This window comes from Patagioenas fasciata, chromosome 2, assembly GCF_037038585.1.
Source record: "Patagioenas fasciata isolate bPatFas1 chromosome 2, bPatFas1.hap1, whole genome shotgun sequence".
NCBI classification, from domain to species: domain Eukaryota; kingdom Metazoa; phylum Chordata; class Aves; order Columbiformes; family Columbidae; genus Patagioenas; species Patagioenas fasciata.
In genome coordinates, this window is record NC_092521.1 from 163,257,996 (window position 1) to 163,274,184 (window position 16,189).

General features: G+C 42.7%; 1 protein-coding gene across 8 annotated transcripts in view; it reads right to left on the reverse strand.

Annotated features, from left to right (window-relative positions):
* The window catches only part of SCN5A (sodium voltage-gated channel alpha subunit 5), a 216,986-nt gene that overhangs the window by 23,507 nt on the left and 177,290 nt on the right, over positions 1–16,189 (reverse strand). For all 8 annotated transcript variants that reach the window (XM_071805348.1, XM_071805346.1, XM_071805345.1 and 5 more), the window contains one exon: positions 14,849–15,022. In XM_071805348.1, coding sequence (XP_071661449.1) covers positions 14,849–15,022 — 174 coding nt within the window. The remainder of the gene's footprint in view (positions 1–14,848; positions 15,023–16,189) is intronic.

The window sequence follows — 16,189 nt, forward strand, 5'->3', positions numbered from 1 at the left end:
TTCTGAACTTTTTCACTTTTTCTGGTTTCTGCACAGCCTCCAAGGCAGAAAGAAATTTGACGGGTGTTCAACGTTGAGGTTCATACCTCTTAAAGACTATTTCTGTGAAATAAACTATCCATGTCCAAAACTGGAGGAAGCACGGAGGGGTTCCAATGCTCTTCCTGTTCTCAGAGCTTTTGTAGCTCCCAGCTGGTCAGAAATGTTAATGCCACCAGGCACAGGACTGCAGTCTGGATGAACTGAACGGCAGTGGAGGTTACAGGTGAGATTAAAAAACCCACAGAGCAATTGGGTTTTTCACGCCCAAATCTGTGTTCACAGCCTGAATTCTTATAGAACAGGGAGTGAGAGACAAACAGCTCTCGTGCCAATATGAATGTATTAAAAAGGGAACCAAAATAAATCACCACTTGTTATAAAATGTTATTTTCTTAGAAGAGAGAGACCTATGCATATTGCTCATCACAGATCCCTTACTCCCATCTTACTTTGGCTGTTTTCACAGTCTCGGTACTGGATTATCTCACACCTACTAATCATAGAATCATTTTGGTTGGAAGAGACCCTCAAGATCATTGAGTCCAACCATTAACCAACTTTGGCATTAAACCATGTCCCTAAGAACCTCTTCTACACATCTTTTAAATCCCTCCAGGGATGGTGACTCCAGCACTGCCCTGGGCAGCCTGTTCCAGTGCTTCACAATATGAGTGTGCAAACTTTGCCTGCAAGGAATGTGCTTTATTGACATTTTAAAGATAGAAACGAAGTCTAAACCTGGGGATTCTTCTACACTATAGAAAAAAGAGCTGCTTAATGTAGAAGGAAATTCCAGGCTCCCCCCATAAAGATAGTTAGCTCTAGTGGAAAATCTTCCTATTTATTTTAGGGTAGAATGATATTTCCTCTGAACCCCACTGTTGGCTGACCAGCCCAGTTTCACCCAGGAGGTTTGTGATAAAGCAGGATAAGATGAGCCTGGTTCCTAAGTCACAAGCTAATGTCCTCTATGGAGCGACCTTTCTCTTGAATATGCATTCATGTATGTACCAGCGCTGTCTGCACAGCTAAGCATCTTTGTAAATCTTGCTCAATTTGTTAAATTATTTACCTATTGATGGCTTTATTGTGGCATGTGGGTGACAGCAAGCCTAAGGGCAGGAGGTCTCAGAGACACCAGGCCTGGGCTGGACGCAGCGGGATGGATATCTGCTGGGATAGGACAGCCCGGATTGGCGGATGACAAAGTGGCGCAGAGGCTGACTGTCACATTTCAACATGTCACTCTTTAACAAGGTGTGACACAAACTCACCTCCCACATACAGACCCAGTAGCTGATGTGGAAGGAAGGTCTTAATAAACACTTCCATGTTTTAGTGGTGAATGTGCTATAAAAACGTCACAGTGGACAGGCAGACCAGAATTCAAGGTCTGATGTCTTAGGACCTTCAGACACTGGGCAGGTAAAAGTCACCAGTGAGGCCTTCACTTCCATCTCTAAAAGAACAGATCTGAACACATGACATGAGCACACCTAAGAAGTTATTTTAGCATAAGTAATGGTATAGGTGTGACATACATATATTCACTAGTAATGCTTCTTTCACCTAAATCCTGCTCAGTCAATGCTCACAGTTAAACATGAAAATTTGGGTTTGACTTCAAAACCATTTTAAACTCACTGATGCTTCCAAACCGAGGCAGCACCCATTTTCTGTCTTCCCTATTTCTTACCAGCCTTGATTATACCCTGTACTCTGAAGCTGCATTAACATGTAGTCCAAGGCCTTATCCTCTCATTCCCTCGCCCCATTGACTTGATGTTGCCTAAGTAAGGAGAAAGAGCTGATGCACTTGTCTAATAACAGCAAGCAAATGTGCAGCATACTTCTATACTAAAGCCATTCAATGAAGTAATCTTAAAACTGTAATATAATTGGCGCTATTGAGATATCATGATAGGAGTAACACTGTGGCACATACTTCTGTCTTTGGTAGAAAGTTTACTGCAGAAAATGGCCTTACCCCCTCAAAGCCTTGGAGCTCCCTATCCAGAAAGGCTGGAGGTATAGGAAAACCAGCTCTAAGATGGCATGCTCAGTGACAGGAACCAAGATCTCTACACTCATACATTTCAAGGGAAACTCATCATCTCTAAAATGAATGTAGAGATTTAAAAGAAAATTAATGAAATACAGAGCACCCAACACCCTTATTTGGTAGGTGTACCCACAATGACCGAAAGTCAGATGTTCTCAAGGTCTTCAGACTGCCTTGGTTCATGCATCTGCGTGCTTCCTCCCTCATCCCAGATTTATATTCTATAAATTGCCTTTCTCCCAAGGCAAAGGATGTTCTCTTCAAATCCTGGAAGGCCAGACTTCGGATCTGAGCGGGTTACCGTTTTCTTTAGAGTGTCGTGTCACCCTGAAACACATCACAGGTGCTCTTGTCCTCCTGACACAGATTTACACAGCATTAGATATCTCTTCAGAGGATTAGGACGCGAAGCTGTGTAATACTTGGCAATGATTTACAAGGCTGGAGTCAGAGCTGAGCTTAGGACAACTTGTTTAAATGCTCGGCTGTTGGTTTTGAAGGTATATCCGTCAAATTTTATTCATAGGAGATTTACTAACGCAGAGACTTGGCCATTTGGACTTGATTAAAAGTGACCCGGAAGGCTATTTTTAGGAAAAAAATCAAGCAGTTTTCAAAATCGGTGCTGACTGCCCCACATAACCACAGCAAAAGGTGAAGTCAGCTGTTTCTGTTATGTTCTTTTTCCCTGTTACAAGGCTGTGCAGCCCAGAGCTGCTCTGAGGTTCTACTTGGTGCTCTGCTTGGTATCAAAAACTTGCTGGCACCCAGAAAACACCTCCGGGGTCAAAATAACCTCCAGATTCTTAATATGGCACACGTTTCCAATCTTCTCTTTGTGAATAGTTTTTTAGGTTTTTAAGGAAAAAAACACCCCTAAAGACCAGGCAGCACTGGAACATTGTGGAAAGCAGGAGAATCCTAAGGATTCCTAAGCAGCTTTCAGAGGTTTCCATCTAAACTTTCCTTAATTAAGTAATAATGTCCTTTGTATTAGTTCGAGACTGTTCCTTATCCCCCTGACTTGCTGTTCAGTTGGTGCCTCTGAAGTGCCCGGCATGATGTCAATCACTGCGATTTGCCACCTAGCGTGAACCCCGGTGTACAATCTGGCCAGCAATGAGGGTCCCTAAGGTGGGGAGTGATTCTCATAAATCAGTGTAGTCAATCCCACCTCCACAGACATTGACGGCAAAATTCTCACCAATTGCACGGGTCAGGATTCCATTCACATGGCAGCTCTTCCCTTTTGCTTTACTCGGATCACGTCAGCACAGCCCAACAAGAGCTCAGCCTTAGCCTCTCAGTGACTTCCCAAAATTTATTCCACCCTGAAAGAGTGGAAACCCTGAAACAGTCAGGACTTGGTGCCCAGCTCAATGGTACAATTTCCCAGCAAAACTCAGGCTCCAGGCAAAGCCACATTGATGTTACCTACACCCCTTCCCTTCTTCTTGCTATCATAGACAGGCAGGGAGCGTTGAGTTCTCTCTGATCCTGGCATTTAGAGAAGTTTGTTGCCCCTGTTCCTTACTTTGTTTGCCCAGAAATAGTTTTTCTATAAATTTATATTTATCCATATATACCTAGATCCATCTATATAGATAATATATATAAAATATTCTATCTATACACTTGCATTTCTGGATTTCTATATTCCTACATGCAAGTTTATCTGTATAGATTTTACAGCGGTTTGTATGGCAGCTGGGTAAAGGGAGAGATAAAGGAAACCCACAGCTTTCATTTTAGCTTTTTCCATGTTATGCTCAGGAAAAAAACGTGATATTTTACATCTTATGAGTGCATTGAGCACTAGAAATCCCAATCATGGGGTTTACCAGGCCTGTGGCTGGTGTTCTGAAACCTCCTGTCATCTATGTGGTTTAGTGGCATTAGCAGCTCGGGTCTAGAGCGCTCCATTGCAAGATATTCATATGTGTTTCCAGGGCAAAATCAAGAAGAATCAATGAATTTAGATGACTAGAACACAGGCAATGCTCTCTGAAGAGAGGACAGCCTCACTGATAACTGTTCAGAGTTATCGCCTAATTTATTCTAGTGAGATTAATGCCTGAATTTCTGAATTATTTTGACAATCCACCACTACATTATATTTGACAAAAAAAATAATGTCTTCTCCAGGCAACAGGAACTTCTTTATCAGTAACTGCCACTTTTTTGTTTTACTAGTGGAAGATTGTCACTCTTGAGATGAGAAATAGGACTCATTTATTTGTACTCAGGTGTCACCCATCTAGTGTGAGGTCCCCAGTGTGCTCACGTGGGTGCTCACAGTAATTAATCAGTTAAGAGATGATACACAGCATTTTTTAACAATTAAAATTGTTCATTAAGAGCACACAGGGATAAAGTTATACAATAACTATATATGTTTTCGTTATCTGACAGTGACTTAAGAAATCCGGGTTGTAAACCAACAGAAACCCCAGTAAAGCTGTCAGAAGGGAATTTTAAGGCTGTAGAAAAACAGTTACAAAGTAGGAAGTGCAATAATGCAGCTCCCTTTCAGTACACACAGGGGAAATGGTCTTTAATCAAAAGATGACAGACTCCTTCTCACAAGGAGGTGTTGCATTTACAACTGTAGTGGGGTCCCTTCCTATATGCATGCATCCTAAAAGCATATCAGTAGCACGCATAGGCTCCCTGGCCATGAAATTATGCTGGCGGCATAATCCGAAGGGCACAGTTTTGGGGCAGTGCTTCACTTCAGGCTGACAGCGTTTCTCATAGCAAGGAGGTGGGTCTGAGCTGGAATTGAGGCCATTCCTCTCCTTTTTGTCTTTCTTTCCACCAGCCTAAAAGCACATCACAGTGAGCATCCGCTGGACTGAGCTGGAAGCAGACCTGAGCAGCACCATTCCAAGGCAGATGCTGCTCGGCATCAACATTTTGAATTAACCCCAGATTTCCACTGAGATGAATTAACAGCAGAGCCCAGAGAACAAGAAGTTCCACCGGGGCAATGGTAAAAAACCTCCTTGGCTGGTCATATAAATCCTAAAACCCATGAGAAAAATGAGAACAGCTCCTAAATGTCTGCCTGGTGTAGCAGACAGCTGTGAGCGATACCCTGCAAGCTGCTGTCTCTGGGAGAAGAAGAGACCTTCCCAGTTTGGGCAACAGCATATGCTTTATGCAGCTAGGGATTTCATCAAATTAACCTGCTTGTTCAAATTGGAGGGGATGGAGGCGGGGAAAAAAAAAAAGGACATTTGAAAAGGAACACAGCAGTTGGGTTGAAAGCTCTGGCCACTTATTAAAATAAGCAGTTTCTGCTAATGCAGGTCCCCGGTGCTTTCAAAAAGCTTTTTGTGTGCCCCAGGAACCACAGTCTCCCCCTCTCTAACTGTACTTTTTAAAAAAAAAAAATGAATAGTAAAAGAAAGAGAGCTTGGATCACTGTGGGTGCCTCTTCAGGCTGGTTTCTCCTATCCATTGCTGCCAAGGACAGCGTTACCCAAAGAGCTGATCTGCACAGCCGGAACAGCAGCCCGGCGTCTGTAAAAGCCAGGCCTGTGGTCCCAAGTTGCTCCCTTGATTTGAAAAGGAACAAAATTAGGTCTATACCCCAAATGCAAACTGGAAAAAACTACAGGGAAAGTGAAATCTGCAAATAAATTGAAATACATGGAACTTACTGCCACTCTGATATACTGTTGGGTGAAAAGGACTGGTAGGAAGGTTAGTATTCCCTTTAGCATCCACCATTTCTGAGCAGAGGTTTACTATAACGTTATTTTTAGAAAATATCTCTTTACCCTTTCACTCTGACATTGTATTTTCTGCCATATAGATGCCTCACTGTGTGATTGCACCTGCCAACCCAGAAATAAAGTTAAAGGAAGTTAAAGGAAGAGAGAGACTAAGGTGACCTAAACCAAATTCCCACCTCTGCTACCTATTTCCTTGAATCACAACCCTCATGTTCAGGTAAAGACTCCACACTGCTCTGGAGTTAGTCCATGGCATGGAGATGAAAGAGCGTCTGCAAATGAGTTAATGAAGAGCTTCCCTCACCGGCAGCCGAGTTCATTACTGCATGTGGAGCGCTCTTGTGTATTATAATACGATGGGCTACACGAGTGCCTACATTAATTATAAACAAAAATTATCTCCTGATGCTACTTCTTGTAACTCCGGTTAAAAAAGGCTTTTACATCATCCACTTATTTTTTTTTTCCTAGAACATTTCCTCTTGTTTTTATTTATTTATTTATTTATTTCCCCCATCTACTACTCAAACTAAGGCTGTGAAACTCTGTTAGTATTCCATCTTCTCAGCTTGTTTCCTGGTCCTCATGTCCATGCTTTTTGAGGCGGCGTTTCCTTTTCAGAGGGCAGCCTTGATGCAAACAGCATGTGCCACTCCTGTTGGCTTAAATGCTTTTGAATAAATCATTCCTGCATCCTAATTGCTTCCTGGCGGTTTCCAGAAGAACCTCTTTACGTCTTGCTGTTCTCTTAATCTGTCACCTCCTTTACACCTGCTCAGGCTTTTCTAACAACTCCAGTCAAATCCCAAGGCGGTTGGCTGCAAGTCAAGAATTAAACTTCAGCTAATTTCTGAGGGTGAGTCGAACGACCTGCTGCTGCGAGCTTACATCCAGCGAGACGGCAAACTGACTTATTGATTTGCAGCTTTCCCACCCCTACCCTTTCCAAATGGATTTTCAGCCTGTCTCAATTCACCTTTTCACTGCAAACAGACACCTTCACCAGACATCCGGGTCCCATTTATCAGCTCTGGGTAGGGATGGCAGAAGGATTGACTTTTGGGGAACACGTGACACTCCGTGATCAGCCAAATCTTGGCCAAGACCCGAAGTCTTTCTCCTTCTTGCAGTGGTGGCTGTGTGGGTGCAGCTGCCTTGAAAAGTCTGGTTTTTCTACTGAGATTTGGAGCAAAAGGATTTCTTCATCATCAACTACGTTCTGCTTCTCATCCAGATGCTGTGAGGAGATACCCTTGATTTAGGGCAGCTGAAGAGGAAAGATATTGTAGCCTTAAAAAGATCTCCAAACCCACCACACAATTCATCCCAGGGTACCTTCTTGATGCTGAATGCTGTTGCCAGGAGTAGATGGGAACATACTTGATTATAATTTATTATTTGAAGGTAGTGTTACAATGCCAGGGGTCTGCATAGTAATTACTGAGAGCACATTTCCCTGGGAGCTCAGCCCCATCGACTCTGCGCTTGTTTGGTTTCCACAAGGTGCTGTTCTGGATTGGGTCAGTTCCCTAAAGCATTGACTTAATCAGATGTTCCTAATCAATATGAAAAATACCAAGTCGATGTGGGAAATATGACAGCCTTAGCCTGAAAATCATCTCTGTTTAGTTGGATTTTTGAAGCTGATTGATCCTGGTGTTGTATTGCTAGGATGGAGAGGGACTCCAAATAATTATAGGTTCTGTGATTTCTGCCAGAAAGGACAATAGTACAAGCAGGAGTCCTACATACTACAAGTCCTCATCTTCATTTGCCTTAGCAGACCAAAGCCAGTCACACTAGGGCAAGAGGGCAGCAAAAAGTCTCTGCACCACTGGAGCTTTCAAGTTTCAACACAATTCCTTTGATCTCTCACTCCCCTAACAAAGAAACCCTGAACCCTCTACAAGCTGTATCCCTCCCTTCACTTCTTTCTTCCTCCTGCCACCAGTCTCTTGAGCAGCCCATGGCCATCCTGGACAGAGCTATAAGGGTGGTGGGAAGAGGTTTTGCTGTCTGCAACTGTTGGGGTTGCAAAGGTGCTGGTCATCAGGCAGAGCAATCATAGAACCATAGAATAGTTTGGGTTGAAGGGACATGCAAAGCTCATCCAGTGCCACCCCTGCCATGAGCAGGGACATCTTCACCAGCTCAGGTTGCTCAGAGCCCCGTCCAGCCTGGCCTGGGATGTCTGCAGGGATGGGGCATCCAACACCTCTCTGGGCAACCTGGGTCAGCGTTTCACCACCCTCGTTGTAAAAAATCTCTTTTTCATGTCCAGCCTGAATCTCCCCTCCTTTAGTTCAAAACTACTACCCCAGGAATTGTAGGACAACCCTTCTCTGTCCTTGCAGAGAGTGTGGGACTTTGTCTCCACTGTTAAAGAGAGCCTCCATCTCTGTCCCAGCTTTGGTCCTCCATGGAAGGAAGAACATCTCTGTATAAGGAATTTGGCTACTCCACTCACAGCAATGGAAAAGGTCAAGCAAACTACATGCAAGAGCTCAAGGTTTTATTCTTTATATTCTTTCCAAGCATATTCTACTAAAAATGGACATCGAAATGTGCTCTGTTGTCAAATAATAACTTCAAGAAATAAAAATGATTGGTAAACCTAGTTCAGCACAATCTGAGTTGAGAAGGGTTTTTTACATCACTTTTTAAAGTTGAAGTTCTCCCTCAGTAATTGAAATTCTTCAGTAATTGCTGTAATTCTTCATATTGCAACTGTTTAACAAGGTGTAGGCAAGCAATGAGCCACACTTACTGCTGGACTTTTCTCCTCACCTTCATTTACTGTCCCTTTTCCTCCAGCTCCAGCATGTTTTGTCCTGCTGTGCCTTGTCTGAAACTGAGCTTGCGTTTCCTCTTGGCAAAGCCCAGTTGCTCCTTTTAGCATCTATGCGGTAACTAACATGAGGTGCAAACCAAGATAAGACAAGACATTTGGATGTTTTTGCATGTGTTATGTTGAGATAAAGCATGGGGAGGCAGAGGGGAGATTTACGGCCTGCACTGACCTGCTAACACACAGTAAAACCACTTATCTTCATGTGGATTATTTTTTCCCGCTTATCCTGAATTAGGCAACATGTATTAAATGAGCTTTTTGTTTTTCTTTCTTTCTTTTCCCCAAACCAGGCTCTCTGACTTCTTGAGAGGGATTCTCTTTCCTATTAATTCTCTGAGAGGTTTCTGCCATCAGCACAGGCTCAGAAGACTGTGCACTGAAAATCTTCAAAAATCCCACATGAGCATTTGCTTCGAGGAACTGGAAGAAAACCAGTCAAAAAACGAGCTCTGAATTAATAGTATCCTGTCGTAACCTGCGGGTTTTTGATAACTTGCAGAGAGCACTAATAAATTCTCTCATAAGATGCTCCTGCAAGTGACAAGCTATATTATTTTTACTTTGCCTTGGCTGCATTTTTGTCATTCTGTTCCTGTGCACTTTTCTGAACAGAAAATTCGCATGCTTTTAGGATAATTTCCCAAGAATACAAATTGGATTTCAGTGCTGTTTGAGAACAACTCATTACAGCAGATTGTGTAATTACTGGTAAAGCAAACAGAAATCACCTTGCTAATCAACAGGGAATACAGATGGAAAAAACAATTAGCATAATCATAAGCCATCAATATTTACTTCACACAGCGAGTTTTTAATTGTCACTTAAAGACAATCCGACACAAAGGCATAATTTAATTCAATTCAATTTTCAACTGGGGATGGAAAGACTGGTTTAAATTGTTCATCTCAAACTCAAATATTATTATCTGCTTTTTAACTTGTCTAGCAGTGAAGTTTCCAAAGCAGAAATCTTAGAGCAAGTGCTTTCCAGGAAACTCTCTTGGAAAACATAATATCTGTATTTTTTAAGCATTCTTTGAGAGTGATGATGCGTGTAATGACTGAACATCCATGAGCAGTTCTCAAAGGACCAACAGGAATTTGGCAGCGGACAAGAAATTTGGCAAGCTGCTCAATGGGGAATACGGAGCTCTAGGTACAAACTCAGCCGCTCCAGGCAAACAGCAGAAACATGTTCTAACCATTCACAAGAGGTATGTGGGGGGAAACCTACGTATTATTCTACTTCCACAAAAGCATCTACAAGATCCTGCCTGCTGGACTTGTTGAATAACTCATCTGAGATGTCTGGTCTCCAAATCCATGGCTGAGCCTTGCTTGAACTATTTTGCAGACAGGTATGTTGCTTCAAGCTGTTGTGAGTCCCTGCCTCCAGGGCCACAGAGGTAAATGGAAAAATCTTTCTCCGTGGTGACTCAGCTGGAGAGAAACTGTTGGGGACATCAGGGCAAAAACTGAGAACTCGAGGTGACCGTCCCCTCCTCGCTGCAGCACGTAGCGTTAGGGCCCATTGCTGGAGATGGCTGAAGGGAAGGAGGCTGCCAGCATCTTTAAAAGAGCTTAAAATTGCTTAAAAAACCCACAGTTTTCACAGTTATCAAATCTTGAAAGATGAGACAATATTAGAGGGAACCTCATCTCCCTTCATCTCAAGTCAGTAAACAACAATCAGTTTTTATTAAGCCTGGATTGGGACTAACTTTTGGTCAATTAAACTGAACCCAAAAGCTGCAATGGAGATGGAGGATTTGTGATAATGGACTTTTATAAGCAGATGACATTAGTGCCCGCTTAAGAGGATTTTTCTGTGTATGCCACATGCAATGAAATTGGCTGTGACTTTTTTTCCTGAGCGTTCTTACTAACGAGTTAGAGACTTTACATCCCTTTCCTGAGAGCTTTCTCGTGACAGCTTCTGTAGGGTACCGGTCTCTCCCCTCTGCCTTCACTGCATGATCAGCAAGCGAAGAAGCTGTTGACTGCAACACCTCCAGTCTTTAAATGATGCTAAGCTCGAGATTGATGCCTTTCCCGAACTGACCACTGCGATGGAACAATCCATCCGCTGTCGGCAGAGACTGGGACATAGCTCAGGATTAATTGGCTGAAGCTCAAACTAGATAAGCTGAAGATAATGTTTATAGGTCAGAAGAAACAATTGAAAGGAACATCAAACACAACACCAGCATGCATGACTAGTGGAATTTATCTGTCTGTTGTTTTAAAACCCTGTCGCAGGACACGCCTGGTTGAAAGCAGCTTTCATAAACATTCATTCTGAATGCCATGTGCCTCCATCTCTGGCCAAGTTCAGGCTCCTTGTTTAATCTGCTTTGTACGGAGAGGTTTTGATCGCATGAACGCTTGGAAAATATCTGTTCTTTGTGAAAATATTTGCCTGTGCATCTTAGCAAAGAGGATTGTGCATAAACACCACTCCTGAAGGTGATATTGACGTCTGTCTACACTTCAGACACACTACACTCTCTGCTTTTCCCTCATTTTAAAAGAGTCATGGACTGGCTGCCCAGCACTCCAATTCACTTGCGTAGAGAAGATATAGTTGCAGTGTAGAAGGGGGTTACTTTTAGCAGTATATTTGCTATTCGCAGGGAGGTATCGTATAGATGTACATTAATGCTTTTTGTTCAGTATATCCAAGGTTCAACAGACATCTAAAGCATCTTTTCCAGGTGCCCTCAGTTGAAATGTGTTTTGTGGTTTGATTACTCTCAAAGAAATCTGTTGCGGTGTTGCTGGTAGGACTTTATTGTATTGAAACGTATTTAAAAGCACTCTCTTATGGTTTTGCTATACTAACACACTTCTATGAGATGCAGAGAAGCCCATTATGAGAGATCATCCTTTAGAGACTCTACATCCAGCAAAAATAGCTCCCAGTTTGTGGGTTACTGTGCATTTTGATGTTCAGGTTTTACAAGACAGAATCTTCATGGGTAATCCACAGTTGTGAGAAGGAGCCTTTGCTGTTCCACAGGCCAAAATCAGCGTCAAAGGTCTATCACCAGGCAGGGTAAGTACAAAAAACCAAACCAAGCAACAAAATCTGCAGCAATACACTCATACCCTCTCTGGGTTCACTTTCCATTTAGAAATAGTGAATACTTGCAAATTTGAGCTAGTTTTATGAATTATTCACAACAGAAAAAGGATTCTGAGTTGCATTTGTGCAATGAGAAAACACAGATGATAGATGGTTTCGCATGTCCAATAAAAAATCAACCATCGCAGCTTGAATTTTGAATACCGATACCAAACTCCTAATGAATAATTTGCAGATCAGGAATTTTTAAGTGAATAATTTTAAACAAATAAATTTTACAGAATCAGACAAGTGGTTCATCTGCTTCTTTTGGAGCAGCTAATTCACCCATTCACTCCCTTCTGCAGCTCAGTTGCAGTGATTTGGTTCTCAAAGGACCAAAAAGAAAATGTAAATTGAAGTAAAAAGTGTGCTGGAAAAAAGAAAGCATGTCACTTTGACAATTCAGAGTGGCAGGGTGTGTGAGCAATAGGGTTGGAGATCATCTGCTAAACCCACTAAAAATACAGTACTGGGTTCTCATAATCCGCACTGGGAGTGGGGCACAGGGAAAAGCTTTATTCATTGAGAACACTAAAAGGCAAGTGATTTCCTAGAGTCAGTTAATAAGTAAAATAACTCAAGGATGGAGCAACTTTTTGGCAAGATTGGGAGCCTGCAAAAACAACATTTAAATGTGGGTTAAGAAAATAAAAAACTGTAGGTCATTAAGAAGGCTCTGGGGTGGATTTGCTGGGGATAAGGGGAGAACCAGGGGCTTCTCGACCCCTTTCCCCGTAACGCTGCTTTATGTCATATGTGCTCGGGATGGGTGGCAGGGGAGGTGAAGCCCCTTTCCCCAGCCAACCTGTGGCTGCCTCTGAAATCCATCATCATACTCACAAACTTCACCATTAAAAAGCAAAGGTGGCTTAATTTGGGGGTTACACATTGACTTTGCATTCTCACATAGCGCCTGTTCCAAGGGGGTTTTTCACATGCAGGATAGGATTTAGTTTAGTTTCTGTTTTACTCTCTTTGCTATTAATTACATGTCATGCTATAAAGTACGTATTTCTAACAAGTGTGGAACTCATTTTGAACTGTGAATGATACAGCAGGGCTCCAAACTGTTTCACTGAATTCATAGTGCAAACTCTTGTTCCTATCAGGAAGACCCCTGCTTATAGTTGTAACAGTATCTGTCCCTCATCCAGCCCTTCTAGTCTTCAGAAGCTTATTAAAACAATAACTCCAATAACAAATACCTGAAAGTCAATATCCTACTTTAGGGGAGTCCTATTAGTCCCGTTCTACAGACTGAGAAACCAGGAAAGAAAAGCTATGTCACTCGACCTAAGCCACAGGGAGCACTGTTTTCAGGGTTGGGCTATAACTTAGGAACCAGTGGTTTCAAATTCTGTGGTTAGATAATTAAAACAGGCCTTCCTCTTCTGTTGAAGCTGATCTGTGAAAAATGAGTGCCTTCCCTTTAAGAGGTTTCCAAGCATGTATGCAAAGAAGAATTTATGACTTACAATTTATGTAAAGAACTTCCTTGTCATAAATCAATTTATTAAAGCTCTGGAGAAGCTTCCAAAGGCTCTGATCCAGCAGTGCACTTAAGACATGTCCATAACTTCAAACAAGTAAATCGTCCCATTGAAGTGCTTTCCTGGACTAGGGCCAAAGAAAGTGTAGCTGTCCCCTGAGTCTAGGTTCAGATGTAAAATGGGGAAAAATAATTTATCAAAAGTTTAAAAAGTTACAGTCATGGCAGAGCTCTGCGAGCCTTCCACATTAATACCTCAAGCTTATAAGAAATGGCCTCAGGGAGATAATTGCTTCCTTAGTGATAGGCTGTGATGAAATGTTAAACCCCGTCTGGATGGGGCTTGTCCAGGCTTTTGGCTGGCTTGTTTTTAGCCGGTTTTTCCTGAATTGGGCAGATCCCACATCCAGGCAATGTGAAACTTCAGAGGGGACACGCCTGGTACCAGCAACACTCAGAATCACAGTATGGTTGGGGTTGGAAGGGACCTCTGGAGATCATCCAGTCCAACCCACCTGCTAAAGCAGGTTCACCAGAGCAGGTCACACAGGAAGGTGTCCAGGTGGGTTTGAATATCTCCAGAGCAGGAGACTCCACAACCTCTCTGGGCAGCCTGGTCCAGGCTCTGGCACCTCACAGGAAAGAAGTTTCTCCTCATATTCAGCTGGAACCTCCTGTGTTTGTGCCCATTGCACCTCATCCTGTCATTGGGCACCACTGAACAGAGTCTGGCCCCTCCTCTTGACACCCACCCTGGAGATATTTATCAGCGTCCCCTCTCAGCTTCTCTTCTCCAGGCTGAAGAGACTCAGCTCTCTCAGTCTTTCGTGATAAGAAAGATGCTCCAGACTCCTCAACATCTTGTAGCTCTCTGCTGGACAATCCTGACACTCCTGGGGCATAAGCTCCCTTTTGTTGAACTATTATTCACTTTTAAGAACTACCCTCACAGAAGAGCTAAGCATTGTGATATTTCAAGGATTCAGAGTATTTTGTAAGGTTTTGTAATAGTGAAATCACTTGGACAAGAGGACTATTCACACCTTCTTCTGGACTCCTTCACTGATAAATACTTGGGAGACAGGACTGAACATACTGTTACGTGCCCCTGGCAGCCTCGCTGGGAAACTCCGCCAAGGACAGCTTCTCTAATCTGCTGAACGACTTGTGTGTCGAGGTCATGTGCGGAGCAGTCGGGCGAAATCGGACCTCATGCTGGCCGTGAGTGTGGAAGGAGATGTCAAATGCTAAAAGAGAGAGCGAGTTCCTCAGGACAAGAAGGGAATGTGACTCAAATTAGCAGGGTGACACCTCTGCATAAACAACACACAGTGATCTCTGCTCTGGCACGCTGACTTTTGGTGATGCATGGTTATATATCAATTCTGCAGATCTCCTTGGAGGTTTGCCTAAGGTTGTTGCTCAGAATGAGTGACAGCTGTCATTTTGCAAAAACAAAGCTGACGAACAACAGCTCGTTCCTATGCATTACAATAACCCAACACAAGAAGCATCATAGTTCCAAAATGATACTTACATCTACAATTAGGAAGTCAAGCCAGCACCAGGCATTGGTGAAATACTTCTTGAAGCCGTAAGCCACCCATTTCAGGAGCATTTCCAAGACAAAGATGTAAGTGAATATCTTGTCAGCATAATCCAGCATAGTTTTTATGTTCTTTCTGTCTTCAAGGTAAATATCTTCAAAAGCCTGGAAGTACAAAGAATTGATTAAAACCATCTTCTAAGCTGTGTTAGAAAGCATCAGTGCTGCACTTCAGGTGTACAGTATTATTTGATGGGACATCACATGCTGTCTGTGATTTCTGATATATCTTAATGTTACCATCAGAATGAGTGCATAGGCACAAATAGGACTGACCCTAACCTGAAAGAGACCTGTTCAGCTTTCCATTATAGTAGATCTATGCTCAGCTGTCTCTCTCTCCAACCTCTACTGATCCTTTGGGTGTAAGGGTTGCTCAAGCATCTTAAATTTGAAAACATGAATCTGTGAGCAGGGGCCACCCCAAGCAGCCCAAGGACATCCTGCCTCAGGTCCTGTCAGCTGTGCCACTGCTATTGGGACACCTCAGATGTCCCAGGTCATAGGACACCTGCTTTTAGGAGGCAGAACCCAACCTTTACATTTAGACAAATACATCATATTGCTAATGATAACAAATTGGGTTATTAACCTGCTTACGCCTGTGTTATAGAGGACCAGAGTTCCCTGGCTTCTGCTCAGCCATCACATTTCAGGTTGCTACAAATCTTCCTCAAGAAATGCTCATCATTATTCACTTAACATAACAATTATATTTTAAAGGTCAAGGGATCTATCTACCCATCTCATCTGTCTTTCTAATCTTATGCAGGGCATCATCAAAGGAAGTTCAGTATCTGTATCAAGTACAAGCAACTTAATAACCCCTTTAAAATATTAAAGTTATAAAACAATATGCCTACTAAAAGAAAACAAATATAATTGCCTCATATTTAGCTTTCACTTTATCATGTACATCAAATAAAATGCAGAATCCTAGTGTCAGGGTTGCATATATACATCCCGTTGCGGGGTTTCTAAGTCGAGCAGTGGTTATGATCTGCGTCCCCAGCTACTCCCGCGACTGTCATCACACAAACTGCTCTCATATCCCTGTAACCTGGATAACCCAAGCTTCGATATCTTACTCTCATCCCATTGCGTGACCCAGAGCACTTGGCAGCCAGAAACAACATAATTTGAGAGGGTCTGTGCTAATCGTCTTGATTATCTGTATTTACATATTTCAAGATCTGTAGCTACTTTCTGAGGAACTTCAAAAAGTTAGCAAACACCCAGTGCCTGGAGATAGAAGCAGCGTGTTACTTGTCA